This window comes from Pogonomyrmex barbatus, unplaced genomic scaffold (assembly GCF_055798465.1).
Source record: "Pogonomyrmex barbatus isolate J1 unplaced genomic scaffold, ASM5579846v1 scaffold5, whole genome shotgun sequence".
NCBI lineage: Eukaryota > Metazoa > Arthropoda > Insecta > Hymenoptera > Formicidae > Pogonomyrmex > Pogonomyrmex barbatus.
Genome location: NW_028297149.1, coordinates 10,084,677 through 10,098,797, shown reverse-complemented (window position 1 = coordinate 10,098,797; position 14,121 = coordinate 10,084,677). Strand labels below are relative to the sequence as shown.

Sequence of the window (14,121 nt, the reverse complement as noted above, 5' to 3'; positions counted from 1 at the left end):
AACTGTAGTCATTAGTGTCACAACGCGTTCGTGAAAATGTAAGCCGATCGATCATTAATAGACACAATTGGCATTGGTTGAATGTAAAATATCTTAGCATCTTCGAAAGATATTCGGATTTCAAATAGAATATCTTGTGTAACCGTGTCAAACAAGAAAAACATGTGCAAAGAATTTATTTAATTTGACAAAGCAATATTTTAATTTTTTTTTTTATTAAAATAAAATAAAAATTTGAAGATCTTGTCATCTGATTATACAATATTTTTTCATTTTTTTAAAATATGTTGTATTAACACCGTGGATTTTTCGTTAACATTACGTTGTAGCTGACAAATTATAAAGCTCATAAAACTTCTATCACACATAATAACAATAATGATTTTGTCTTTTGCATTATCATTTCTTAAATTTGTATTAATTAATTATTCTATATTATTAATAACAACAAAAATATTTCTTTACTTCTGTCATGATTTACTATTATTTTACTATTATTTTATCAAAAATTTGTCACAGAATTTTCTGTTATTAAATGAAATAGCGGTCAAGGTTTTATGCTTAGTAGTAGAAAATTTATCGACGTCCGCGCGGTTTATTTTTGGCTTGCCAAGTTTGGCTCGTTCGAAACACGAGTTCTAACAGCGTGCCAGATATTGTCGTGAACTCGTAGGTAGCGGTATGGAAATCGCGCGAATGTGACAACCGGCTTGTGCGAGTGACGTCCGAGGAAGATTCTACTCGCGAGATGAATGGAGGAAGTTAGAGCTATTTTAACACCGCGATATTTCCAATAATACAAAATTGTGGTAAATATAGAACGACCAACAAATTATTATCGTTCCTTTGATACTCATCAAAGAGTGATTTAAATAAAGATAAATCTTAACATTAAAAATTATTTTTAGCGGTGTTAAAATTATTTCGATGTCGGAACATAACGATGCTTTGCAAAAAAGTCAACGTGTAATTTCATCTATAATCAACAGCGGTGAATTTGTGGTAAGTCAATAAGTGATATTTGTGGTAAGTCAAGAAGTAAAAGAATATAAAAGGTAGATATTTACTTTTTCAATAATTTTTTGTTTTTTTTTATTTTAAAATTTGTTTTAATTACTTAATTGAATAATAATTATTAAGATTTGTGAAAAATAATTTATTCTTAAGTTGTTTATTAAACATATTTTCAGTTTAATTAATGTTTTTAAAAAAGTAGGTTTTTGGAAACAAACACATTAATTCCAATCATTTTGCTATTTCTAATATTTTATTCTGTTAAACTATGTAATAACTTTGTATATTGATTCATAATGATCGCATTTTTACATACATTTAACTTCAAAAACAGATTTTTAGCTAAATATCTTTATATATATGTATATATACATTAATTAAATATAACTGATAGCTGTTAATAGTTATATTTAACTAATAAAAATTAACTTGAACAAAAAAATTTTTTTATCAGAATTAAAAGTAATACAAGATTGAAATAAATGACTCGGTTTTTGCAATGAATAAACGAAAAATTGTCTTATTCTTATTTTTATTTTTTCAGAGTATTTGTATGTTAAATTTTCACGTACATCTTTATACCTTATTTAAAATATTAAATCAAAAAGTTTTCTTTTCAACAAATTGTATAATATTAACCAATCTTTTTAAGAGTTCTCTCCTAAAGGATATTAGTTTTAAGTTTCAAAAAATATAAAAAAAATTATTGACAGTGAATCTGCAAATTTCGATCGCAAATTTTCGAAGTCTTATATAAAAAAAAAAAAACTTTTATGACTACCGGAACGTTACGCAGAAAAAGCTTTTATTCCACTTCTGCATATCACGAAGGTCATATCGATTTTTTTCCCCGGTGCACCCAAACACGACAAGTTTGCATATAATTTTCTCCTTGCGAGAATGTAAGTTTTCTATGTATACATTGGCGAGTGTGTTGAACGAATCCTGTTATATATGAATGAATCTTTTATGCTGTGCGGTTAACGGGAAGAAAGTTTAAGTTCGTAGTCATGACGTATAACGAGATGCATTCGTAAAAAATAGATGTATATTAAAATCCATGAAACCGGTCTTTCTATAATAAAATAAATGTTCTTTTTTCTAGAGTTTTAGTATTTGTATCTATGGCTTTTTCGATAAGATTTCTCTTGCTATTAAAATTCAAAGCAATATAATTTCTTCAGATATCAAGCATCGGATCATTATTTATCAATCGAGAGCCAATATTTGTGTAATTTTTAACTGAATTCGCTAATATTTTAAGAGAAAATAATATTTCGAGTCATTTTTTTTCTCATCGAAAGGTCTTTTCCCAAGATTTTCCAATTTAGAAACTGACTCGAGACTCGAGAAGCGTGGGAATTTGTTTGGCTATATCTCATCGTCTTCTCGCAACGATTCTCAGTCTTTCTTTCACGATTGCTCTCTCTCTCTTTCTCTCTTTCGTGCTTGCAATTCTCACTATGTTGACATATAATATATCACATTCCGCGTGCCAAGTTCCTATATCAATGGTATTCAATCGGGTTTCCTTTTCAGACAGCGAGTTGCGCTTCGCGATAGAGCCTCGTTATTACCGTCGTGGTCGCTTCATTCATTTGTATCGCCGCAAGTAATATCTCGGACATTAGAAATATTATCTGGTGGAGTGGCATTTCAACAATTACGATTATCGTAATTATGATTTATCAGTATTCATGTTAATTCGCAATAATTTCTTCGATAATGTCCGATAATAATATGTAATGCTCGCAACATTGTCCTTCCTGCAACGTGAAAAGTGTTACATATATGTTAAGACTTGTTTTAATATAAGTGATAGAAGTTGAAGATTATATATATATATATATATATATATATATATATATATATATATATATACGAAAGATATATACAATTAGTGCAGTGAAAAAATAAAAGTGTAAGTATTAATGGCTTTAAAATAAAATATAAAAATTATGTGCAATTAATTTTTGATCACATGATTTGAAAACGTAGATGTACAAAAAGTCAAATGTTAGAAAATATCTATTTCAACAGAAAAATTTTAATTACGTATTGAAAACTTGATCGTATCATAAATCGTATCATAAATATGTAATAACAATAGTTAAAGATATTGTAAAAGTGAATTGTGAATATGAAACTAGGATCTATTAAAGGCACTCTTTTGCGCATTCAATTGTATTGAAGATAAAGTTTGAATAATGTTGAATAATTGATATCAGTGGCCAACTTCGTGTTACCAACTCTGTTTAATATATAAAATCATTACAATTACGTTAATCATAAATAGATACAAAAAGTGATGCCTTTTAAGGAAAAGTTTGCTTTAATAAAATATATAAATAAGCAGCAAATAATTATCTACATTGAAAAGTTCTATGCAATTGCATTCGCAGAAGGCTTTTGCTAATTAACCTTAATGGATGGTCAGTCGCGAGATATTCACAATGTGAGTACATACAATGTGTGTGTGTGTGTGTGTGTGTGTGTGTGTGTGTGTGTGTGTGTGTGTGTGTGTGTGTGTGTGTGTATGTGTGTATAATACGGTAAATAATATAATACAATACATATAAAGACGCTTAGGTCTATACGTTTCTGAATGAAATTTAATCATATGTATTTATAAGAATGTTACGCTTTTAATTCGGCTACTCGGGCCAAATATGAGAATGATAATTATATAAGAATAAAAGCGTTCAAATTTAAATTTAAACATTTACATGTCAGTGAAATTTAATTGCATACACGTGAAGTTCACATATATAGATACATATACATGTATATGTGATAAACTCTGCGCAATTATTTTTGAATTAAATGTCATTATGTTCATATGCATAAAATTCACACATATAAATATAATATCTAATTCGAAAATAATAACGCAGAATTCGTCACACTCACATACATACATGTATATGTGTCCATACACGCGTGTTAATTTCACATGTATACAATTGAATTTCACTCATGTGTGGACGTATAAATTTAAATCTAAGCCCTTATTCTTTTATTTAATTTTATATTCTTATTTAATTATTATTCTTATATTTGATCTGAATAATGTAGAATTAAAAGCACAATTTTGTAAAATTTATCATTACTTTTGCTTGTTTAAAAATTTTTTTATCGTATTATCAAGCAATGATGAACCACTTTGTGATTTATTATGCTAGTATTTATATTTGACATGTTTGACATTGACCTTCAGTCACAATTTTTATTATCACGTCCATTCTTACATATATTTCTTTCGGGCGTTTGTCGCAGATACATATAATCGCCAAATATCGCGGACACACGATGTTTTCAGACTTCAAGAATAAAAAGTTGTAATGAACAAAAATATCAAGCATTAGTTTGAAGTATATGATAATGTTTCGATTATACAAACTATTTATAGCTTGCTTGTTGAATGAGCATGTTGAATAATTAACATGAGGTTTAGAATTTTGACATAGAATAGCGAAATCATTTATTTTTATAAATATATATATATATATATATATATATATATATATAATAAATATATAATTGGGCAATTATAAATTTTTAATAAACCAATTATTGCATACGGCAGAAAAGTTTTGAAGTACTTAAAAATTTGGTCAGATACAGACTTAAAAATAATTTTTAATTGGGTTATTAAAATAATTACGCAAGACATTCAAATTGATTGCTAAAATATAAAAAATTTTTTATATTATTACCATGCTTAAATGCATAAGTAATTCTTTTAATAACGCAACAAAATTATTTTTAAATTTGTATCTGGTTAAAATTTTAGATACTTCAACAAAACCGATCTTTTCACGTGACAATCATATCAATTTATCTTACTTAATTCAGTAAATTACGTTTTCTAAATATTAAACACGTTATTATAGATATTATAGAGATACGTAGATATTTTCCGATAATATATTTATCTAGATAATATCGGATATTATCTGCATTATCATTATCACATTATATCGGTATGAAAGCAATGTTATCTAACATTGTTAATAACGCGCCGGGTCGTCAAACTCGTACTTGATCTTCATTATTATCTCGATCGAGACGCGCGTCATGAGCCACTTGATCCCGTCACGTTCGGACAACACTGGCTGCTCAGATCGTTCCCACTCAAGTTGTCGTTTGACATCTCCACGAGGACACGCTCAAGTTACATGGACTTTGCACTGTAGCCCAAGTCGATTATGATGGCGTTCACAGAATCCGCTTATTTTTATCGATTGTTTGCTCGATTTACCCTGAATCATGATTTATTACACATAATGTTATGGTGATTTATTACATAATATCATAGGGAAGTTAGATTGTGTTAACAGGGTGACTACACCGCACAAATGAATTTTGAGATCTTATTGGATATTAAAGAAGATACATGATTTATAAGCTTCAGCTGTGTATACTTACTTTGTGTATCTCTCCTCTTTTTCTGATCTTTATAGATATCTTTTATAGATTCTTTCTCCATAATTATTTCAAATAATTCTAAAAACTATTTTTTTAATTCATTAATTCGTTATTTTAAAATTATTCTTGCTTAATAAAACAGATTCTGTTTTCCTTTTTCTTCTTTTTTTTTTTCTTCTAAATTTGATGTATTGGATGTTTGGCATTCCTTAGAACAATGAAGAATTCAAACGGCGTGAAGAATTCCATAGACACCACAGACCCGAACGAAAGTATCACGTTAAGACCAAAGTTGGAGACCTTCGATGATATCTTGCCATACGTCGGTGATTTTGGCAGATATCAATGGCTGCTTTTATTGGCTTTACTTCCCTACAGCGTAGCATATGCCACCCTATACTTCTCGCAGTTTTTTCTTACTCTAGTACCACAAGAGCACTGGTGCAAGATCGAGGAATTGATTTCTTTGAACCTCACACAAGAAGAAAGGTAAAATTATAATAATGTCACTCATCAAAATATCAAACGTTTTTATCAACGCGATATATTTTAAATTATAACAAATACATATATTTGTTTATAAATATTTATTAAATTTGTGTTGTAATTTAATTCTTATTATACGTTACACATTTATATAGATAATTTATAATTTATAATAATTTTGAATATTACGCAATGAACTTTGTTTTCAAATCTATCTAATCAATTATGTCTTCTTTTTCTCTTTTATGTCATCGTCTGTTTGTTATTTTCGAAGAGATATTTCGGAAGTCAATATTTTTCAGAGTGGAGGTTGGCATACCGAAGTCGCAAAGTTATCCGTATTACGATCGATGCCATCGAAGAGATATAGATTTCTTTCCTATTATAAATCACAGGATGGACATTCGTTCGATCGAATGGAAGGCAAACAAAACCGTGGATTGCAACCAATGGGAATACAATTTCACGCAAATCCCGTACGCCAGCATCGCGGTTGAGGTGAAGTATATTCGAATACGTCACCGTATATATGAAATGAAAGACATGATATGGAAGACATAAAAACAATCAAGATTCATGACTACTCTTGCCAAATGATCATGATTAACTGCGATTGATCTTTCTTCTCGTCACTTCGATCATACGATTTATTTCTTAATAATAACACGCGAATAACTGTAGCAAGAGATACTTACAATAATTTACGATATAAAATAAAAATAATTTTGCAAGTAGAGCGTACGGAATCGCCGACATATAAAAAAATTCAGTGAAATGAAGATTTGAAAATAATTTTATCAAAACAATGATGTGGGACGTTCATGTTACTACGTTGATCACTGAAAATATCAAAAGTTTTTACAGTATAATTATCATGTTAGAACGTTCTATGTAATTATTTTGATGGTCTAATAAAATTATCTTCAGATCTGTAGCTGACCCCAAATTTTTAGATTTGTCAGCAAAATTATTTTCCCCTTGTAGATTGCTGCACTTCTCGCGCACTAATTCTGGACCCTTTGTGATTAGCTAGATTGGGTATGTGACCAGGAATATCTCATATCGACGGCACAGTCGATCTTCTTCTGTGGTTCTATCTTCGGCGGTCTGCTCTTTGGATGGATCGCCGATCACAGAGGCCGAATTCCCGCCCTAGTGCTTTGCAACGGCATCGGGTTTCTGGCCTCGATCGCGACCGCGAGCGCAAATACCTTCTGGACTTTTGCCATATGCAGATTTCTTACTGGTCTGTCATTCGACAATTGTATAAACATCCCGCTAATTATCGGTGAGTAATCCTCAACGATGATCAGACGCGATGTATCGACGCTCATCCGCATCGCTTGCGGCAATGAATAAAAGAATTTATTCCGACTTCCGTCGAAATTACACGTGAAGATATGCAATTACATTTTTCATTTTTTTTAACGTTAAATCTAGACTGCAAATCTCCACGCGCTGTTAATGTTCACACATAATTTTCATTGTAATGAATGATGTTACGTGAACTACCCGGAAGAGATGAAAGATCATTGTGGCTGATTAGTAAAACTTTTTGTGTGTAAAATCATTAATAATGTGTGTATCGCTGTACCTGTTAATTTATTATTTATTTATTTATTTATTTATTATTTATTTATTAAATTGAATGTTCTTTAAAATATTGGATCAAGATCTTAATTTAAATTTTATTAGTGCTCGAGTATATGGCAGTGAATAGGCGAACCCTCGTCGTTAACATTGCTTTTGGCGTATATTTCGCCGTTGGAAGTACAGTTTTGCCGTGGATCGCATATTACGTTGCCAATTGGAGATTTTTTGCTTATGTCAGCGCAATTCCGATGATGAGCGTCTTCATCACGCCTTGGATTCTTCCCGAAAGTGCTCGGTAAATAAATATAGATATTCAATTTATTTCATCTAAATCATCCACATACAAATCACAGTTTTTGTTATTAATATAATAGATTTTTAATGTCCTTTTTTTATATAAGAGTTAAATAATTTTTTTTAATCTTAGTTGCAAAGGGATTTCATATTTTTCCGATTTAATTGGAATTGGACGTGCGAGATTTAATACGCGAACTCTTTAAATGATGACTTTTAGAAATGCAGTTGCAAGCTTTTTCACTGTTATCTCATCCTGTGCCTTTTAAATTTTTCGCTAAAATAGAATATTGTTTTATAATTAAGATGGTTCGTCGCCAACGGCAGAATAGACAAAGTAGTGCAGAAGTTGCAGCGAATCGCGAAGATCAACAGGAAGAGCCCTGAAGTGCGCATTTACGATGCCTTCGTCGTAAGTAAAACTGATAATCGGATGCGAAGCTGAAAAGACACAAATCGCACATCATCGATCATTGATCTCATCCTTTTTACAGAGGAACCTAACCGCGTCTGAGACGCAAACAGAAAGCGCAAACATCTTTGATATTCTAAAGTCACCCCGCCTAGCGAAAAATACAATTCTGTTAATCTTCTTTTGGTAAGTAAGACTCAATTTCATTCCTCGCTGTTAGCTTCATCGTTTTTCTTTTTATTTTCTTATTTGGATGGACTCGATATGTACCTCTTTGGTTTCGCGGAAGATTAATTTTCGAAAATATCGCGCTCGCATCTGGCGATATATTTTGACGCAATCTCTCGTGACGCAAAAAGCTTCAGAAATCTGGCGGCACGCCTCATCAGATCTTATCCATTAAAATTAGCGCTTTCGAGATCGGACATTACATTGTGCTTTCCGCTTTAATGCATTAGATACGCCGCGCACGAAGTTACTTGCGGTGCTTTCCAGGTCCTTGACGATGATAGCCTTCGACGGCCACGTATATTCCCTCAAGCTGATCCCGAGCTCGGTGTTCGTGTCCTTCTCCCTCGCTTGCGCGACCGAACTACCGGCCGGGCTGTTGCTGACGTTGCTGTTGGACCGTTGGGGTCGCCGATTCTGCGGATTTATCACCCTGGCCATGACTTGCCTCTTCAGCTTTGCCGAACTGCTGTTACAGCCGAGTGAGCACATCATATACGCGGGCTTTTAAACGTGTCTCTCGAATAAAATCACCGGACCGCGATCTCATGCGTTTTTTATTATTCAGTCATAGCGAAGCTGACGATGTCGGTGCTCTCGCGATTTTGCTTGAATATGGCGGCCAATGTCGGTCTTCAGTATGCCGCCGAATTGCTGCCGACTCCCATTAGGACGCAAGGCGTCGCGTTGATCCACATTTTTGGCATTATCGCCCATTCCATCGCACCATATGTGGTAGACAGTGTAAGCAGTGTTTTGTCTTTTTCACGAAAAAAAAAAGTATCATAAAATTCCGACGCAATTATTTCGTATTATACGGCAATGCAATTAATTTTATTATTAAAAACTATTTTTATATCAAGAATTTGATATAGAAATAGAATTTGATAGAGAAATTTAATTACATTAAAAATATATTTTATTATAAATTGTCTGTTATTGCCATTATTATAAATAATCGTGCTAAGCTTTAAAAAATCTGTGTTGATTTAATTTGAAAATTTCTGCAGATAAATATTGATAACTCATGATGCACGTTACATCTATTACTTTACTATGTCTTTCCATAATTAAATCGTTCTTTATCTTAAATATTTAAATCGTATTTTGTTAACGTAGAATAAAGTCTGGCACTGGTCTATGGAATCATCGGTTTGACTAAAGGCAAAACGCAAATTTTACTTATGTCATTGAATATTTTCAATTTAATCAATTATTCGCAATTGTTTTAGGCCAAGATTTGGGACGGACTGCCAATGATAATCATCAGTATTGTGTCGTTTGTTGCCGCTACCTTGATACTATTTCTACCGGAGACGCTCGGTCGCGACCTTCCACAGACTCTTCGCCAGGGAGAGGATTTTGGAAAGGATCAAAGTTTCTGGGCCCTGCCTTGTTTCGAGAGGCCACGTTCAAATCGACATCGACATTATCGTCCACGCGAGCTATAGTTCTTTTTTTTAATTTTATCGTATAAAACCTCGAAGTCGAGGGAACTTTTTTAAAATTTTGTTGTATAAAACCTCGAAGTCGAGGAAATATAGTTAAGAAATATTTACGCCTCGCGTGTCACGATGATAATATAATCAGTAATTACGCTCTTTTTTTGTACGAGTTAATAAAGTTAATAGACAGGATCGGAATGATCTCCCGATCTGAGGAGCATTTTTTGAGAGGCTTCACTCTCGAAAGTGAATACTCCAAAACAGAGTTTACGAGAATAAAACAACTTGTCTTTTTATTTTATGCATTGTTACTCGACCTTTACATGGCAATGAGCGAAATGATACTAGTCATACTCTTCTGCGCAGTCATTGTGTGATTTTTGATAAAATTTCCAAGTTTGGCAGTGAAGAATGAAAAAACGTATCTTTGTGCGGTTGAAAACCGTGCTAGTCTATATACATTAAATTATCTAACATCGTCTACTTATTTAACGAAACTTAATTCATAAAAGATTGCTATCGCCGGTGACAATTTCGTAATGATTCTTGATGATACATCAGGAAAGTGACAGTTATCTTCGCACAATTCTAATCTGTCCTTTCAATATTATTTTGGAGAATAAGTCTTTCGTGTATCGCGCATGTCGTTCTTCGGGAAGGTAAGGAACCACAAATTTAAAATCGTAGCAATTCGCTAAATTACTACGAACGTGCATATGACTATTCATTAGGCACGCGATATTTACGTTCAATCGCAAGTAAATAAATCATCATGCGACGTTTGGCACATCAGGCTTCGCTTTGTGCAATGTAGACAATCGGATTCCTCGACTTAGCACTTAGATGCACGTGATATCTCACGACATCGCAACACGGCGGGAGAATCAGCTCGTCGCTTACTTAATCTCATTAAAATTATGCTTAGTTAAATAACTTTGTACACACATCGGCAAAAGGAGCGGCGAGTCCGAAAGCTGCGTTGCGAGGAAACGATTTGAAAAAGTAATCTGGCACTCTTGACGCGGTCGCATTGACTTCGAAATCGCGCGAAATCGCAATTCGCATTCGTGTCCATCAGAGCGTACATCTCGGAATTGAATCCCGCATTCTTACCGTCGTCCACTTCGTACTTGCGTCCCCGTTCGATCGCCATCGCACAAATTACAGCACTTGACGTGTCCGTCACTCACAAATCTGCTTAACAGCTATCACACGCGCGATCGACTTATTTAATCGCGATATTTACAACGATTTTGGCAAAATTCTCGTCGGCGAACACAAACGACCGCTATAATCTCGTACAATCGATAGTTTGAATACTGCCTTGGAAAGCCGCGTTCGCCATACCCTCCTTCTTCTTCTTCTTCTTCGCCGATTTCTTCAACTCCGGAGTTCTGCAAAGATTTCGAGGATAAGGAGATAAGTTCGCAAAGCCATTACTACGTCGGATAAAAATACGGAGGGAATCTCGATATTTCTTTCTCCTTGAATCCAAGCGGAAAAGGAAGAAAAAGGGAGAGAAAGACTCGTGGAGTAAGACTTACGAGGATATGCAAGGGATCCACCAAAAGCTCTGATCCTTGCCGAAGTCGTTACCCTCCTGCAGAGTCTCGGGTAATTCTTGGTTCAGGGTTTCCGGTAACGCTAACGTCAGCAACGCGTCGAGGAACGACAAAAGACCGAGAACAATCAGCGGCAGGTATTGGTTGACGTCGGCCTGAAAAACGACGATGACTCAATTAATCGAGTTCCATCTGCGACTCGTCTTCCTGACGAGCGAATTAGATTTTGTTAATCGCAGATACGATCACGCGCGGATCGCGTTTCTCGGGATACTTTACCAGGTAGATCACGTAGGGCCCGATGATGTGGGCGAAGTAACCAATAATGTGAATCAGAGACACACCTTGCGCTCGCACTACGGTCGGCAACATCTCAGCCGCGTATTGGAAGCCGATATTCGCGGCGATATTGACACCGAGGCGCGCCAAAATCGCCATGGTGACGGTTAGTGTACCTGAAATACCGCGGATTATGTAAATACGACGTGTGTTACCAGCGTTATTTGCTCGAGTCGAATTGCAATTCGCTAGACCGAAGATTGTATCTCAGATCGTAGACAGAAGCAAATATATTTCATCATGGTCCGCTTTTATTTTATCTTTTATTTCTTTTTATGATCTTATGTTTTTCTGTTATCGGTTTGGCGATGAAGGCGAAGTAACGAGAGGCATAATTATCGCGGTGATGTAACTTCTTACCGGGGGGAGTGCCGATGGCGATGAAGGAGAAAATGCCACACATGAACATCGAAGCGAAGCCCATCCATCGTCTGCCCCATCTGTCAAGGAAAAGTGCCAACAGAATCGCCGCCGGAAGTTCGGTCATCGCGGCTAAGGAGAACGACGTGAACACATCGGGATCTAAAAGCTTCATGTTCCAAACGTGTCCGTCGAACACCAGAATTATCAACAGCCTGAAAGCCGATTGTTCGATCAATAGCTGTTTCAAACGGGAGCAAAATAGATATATATATCGCAGATTTGATTTCCCATAGCACTCACCAGTAAATAACAAGCATGACAGTGATACGAGCCAGCCGGGGCAATTTGAAGAGATGCACGACTGTGTACTGATTGTGCGATTGATCCTTCTCGATCATGCTCTTGCAGCTCTTTTCGAATTCCTCGAACACCTCCTGCTTCACTTCCTTACCGTTGACTTTTGCGAACTTTTTCAGCATGCCAATCGCCTTATCAATTTTGCCGCTCATGATATACCATCTAAAAAAATGATATAAATAAAATTATTGCGTCTTCTAATATTTAAAAAAAAAAAAATGTATTTTGCAGCAGGTAGAAAATTTTATATTTTGGAATATAATTTATATATAATATATTCTACTCGGTAAGCATAAAAGCAATTACCGTGCACTTTCTGGGACAAGCCATGGACCAAGAAAAGCGGTGATCATCGGAAATGCGGTAACGACGCTTAAAATTCTCCAGTCTGCGATCCAATATGCGATCCACGGCAGAAGACCAGCGGCAGCGGCAAAGTAAATCCCGAAGGACATGTTCGCCACCAAAGTTCGATACTTTGGACCAACGTATTCGATCACTGCGATTAAAGTTATCATTAATAATAAGGACCGAGAGTAACGATGATTAAGATATATAATAATTTTCATTATTATGTTAGAAACTTTCGTTTCAGAAATCGAGAGTTGTACGAACAACTTTTAATCCGAAAACACTGATTAATAAAGATACACGAGTTTTTCTCGGATACTTATTTGTACATCCTTAAAGGCTGCTTTAGTTAAACAGAAAATTTATTTTAGTCCTTCATAATTTTTTTATGTATTTTTTATTCGATCAGCGATTATACGTACCAATAATGAAAAGTACGTTGAAGCAATTGTCGAATGACGCGCCGACGACCAACCTCGCGAGGCAGAAGGACCAGAAACTGTTGCAGAACGCTGTCGCGATGGAAGCGAAAAATCCTACCGCGTTGCAGGATACCAACGCCGGGATCCTACCATAGTGATCAGCTATGTAGCCGAATATCAGGCCGCCGATAATGCTGCCGACGAAGAAGGCCGACTGGGCCGCGGAACCAAGGAAGGTTTTGTCGCAAACCCATTCGAGCTGGCAAAACAATATACGTTATCATAATGGCAAGAGATTCTTATTATTGATAATATTATCGTTTCAATTTATTTTTCTAGATAAATATATATAGTGCGATTGAATACCAAAGTAATTTTATAAATATTTTCTATCATATAAATCTTTAGCCTTATAAATGTTAAGATGCTTGAATTGCATCAAAGCTCGGTATGCGGCTTGTGCTAGTTTGCGCTAGTAAAAACTACTGATAAATCCTGCTCGACGACTCGATTGTCATTAATATTAAAAAATAATAAAGTTTAATCTCGGGTATTACAACACACCAAAAAATACCGATGTGTGAATGGTATTTTTTATACCGGTTTTAATTCTTCTCGCTTCATAAAAAGATTACAGCTCGGCAAGAAGAGGAAAAAGATAAAAACGGAAACGCGCTAAGCGTTTTACTACTGTTTCAGTCGACAAATTTATTAATCAATTAGCCACAGCGACAATGATTCATGCCGACTGATAATGTCAGGGTTTACTTACCTCGGCAGCGATCGAGGCATATGGTATCATCGTATGATTGAAAGTCCATCCTTGC

The 14,121-nt window shown here is 34.7% G+C and overlaps 2 protein-coding genes across 7 annotated transcripts in view; one reads left to right on the top strand and one right to left on the bottom strand.

The window, feature by feature from the left end:
• The first annotated feature begins 543 nt into the window (after positions 1–543).
• LOC105427481 (carcinine transporter-like) overlaps positions 544–14,121 on the top strand; it is a 32,232-nt gene continuing 18,654 nt past the window's right edge. The window contains exons 1-11 of one of the 2 annotated variants that reach the window (XM_011639225.2): positions 544–809; positions 909–1,002; positions 5,656–5,931; positions 6,231–6,426; positions 6,958–7,216; positions 7,624–7,816; positions 8,122–8,227; positions 8,310–8,413; positions 8,723–8,937; positions 9,024–9,199; positions 9,688–14,121. The exon at positions 9,688–14,121 is cut by the window's right edge and continues 990 nt beyond it. In XM_011639225.2, coding sequence (XP_011637527.2) covers positions 5,660–5,931; positions 6,231–6,426; positions 6,958–7,216; positions 7,624–7,816; positions 8,122–8,227; positions 8,310–8,413; positions 8,723–8,937; positions 9,024–9,199; positions 9,688–9,906 — 1,740 coding nt within the window. In that variant the 5' untranslated portion in view covers positions 544–809; positions 909–1,002; positions 5,656–5,659 and the 3' untranslated portion in view covers positions 9,907–14,121. Of the gene's footprint in view, positions 810–908; positions 1,003–1,028; positions 2,936–5,655; positions 5,932–6,230; positions 6,427–6,957; positions 7,217–7,623; positions 7,817–8,121; positions 8,228–8,309; positions 8,414–8,722; positions 8,938–9,023; positions 9,200–9,687 lie in introns of those variants that run through there. The other variant, XM_089081555.1, reaches the window with a different exon arrangement.
• Positions 10,167–14,121, bottom strand: part of LOC105427482 (carcinine transporter) — a 25,168-nt gene continuing 21,213 nt past the window's right edge. For all 5 annotated transcript variants that reach the window (XM_089081554.1, XM_011639230.3, XM_011639228.3 and 2 more), the window contains 8 exons: positions 14,067–14,121; positions 13,295–13,553; positions 12,828–13,020; positions 12,465–12,683; positions 12,162–12,376; positions 11,742–11,917; positions 11,445–11,617; positions 10,167–11,294 (listed from right to left, as the gene is read on the bottom strand). The exon at positions 14,067–14,121 is cut by the window's right edge and continues 156 nt beyond it. In XM_089081554.1, the coding sequence (XP_088937680.1) occupies positions 11,189–11,294; positions 11,445–11,617; positions 11,742–11,917; positions 12,162–12,376; positions 12,465–12,683; positions 12,828–13,020; positions 13,295–13,553; positions 14,067–14,121 (1,396 nt within the window). In that variant the 3' untranslated portion in view covers positions 10,167–11,188. The remainder of the gene's footprint in view (positions 11,295–11,444; positions 11,618–11,741; positions 11,918–12,161; positions 12,377–12,464; positions 12,684–12,827; positions 13,021–13,294; positions 13,554–14,066) is intronic.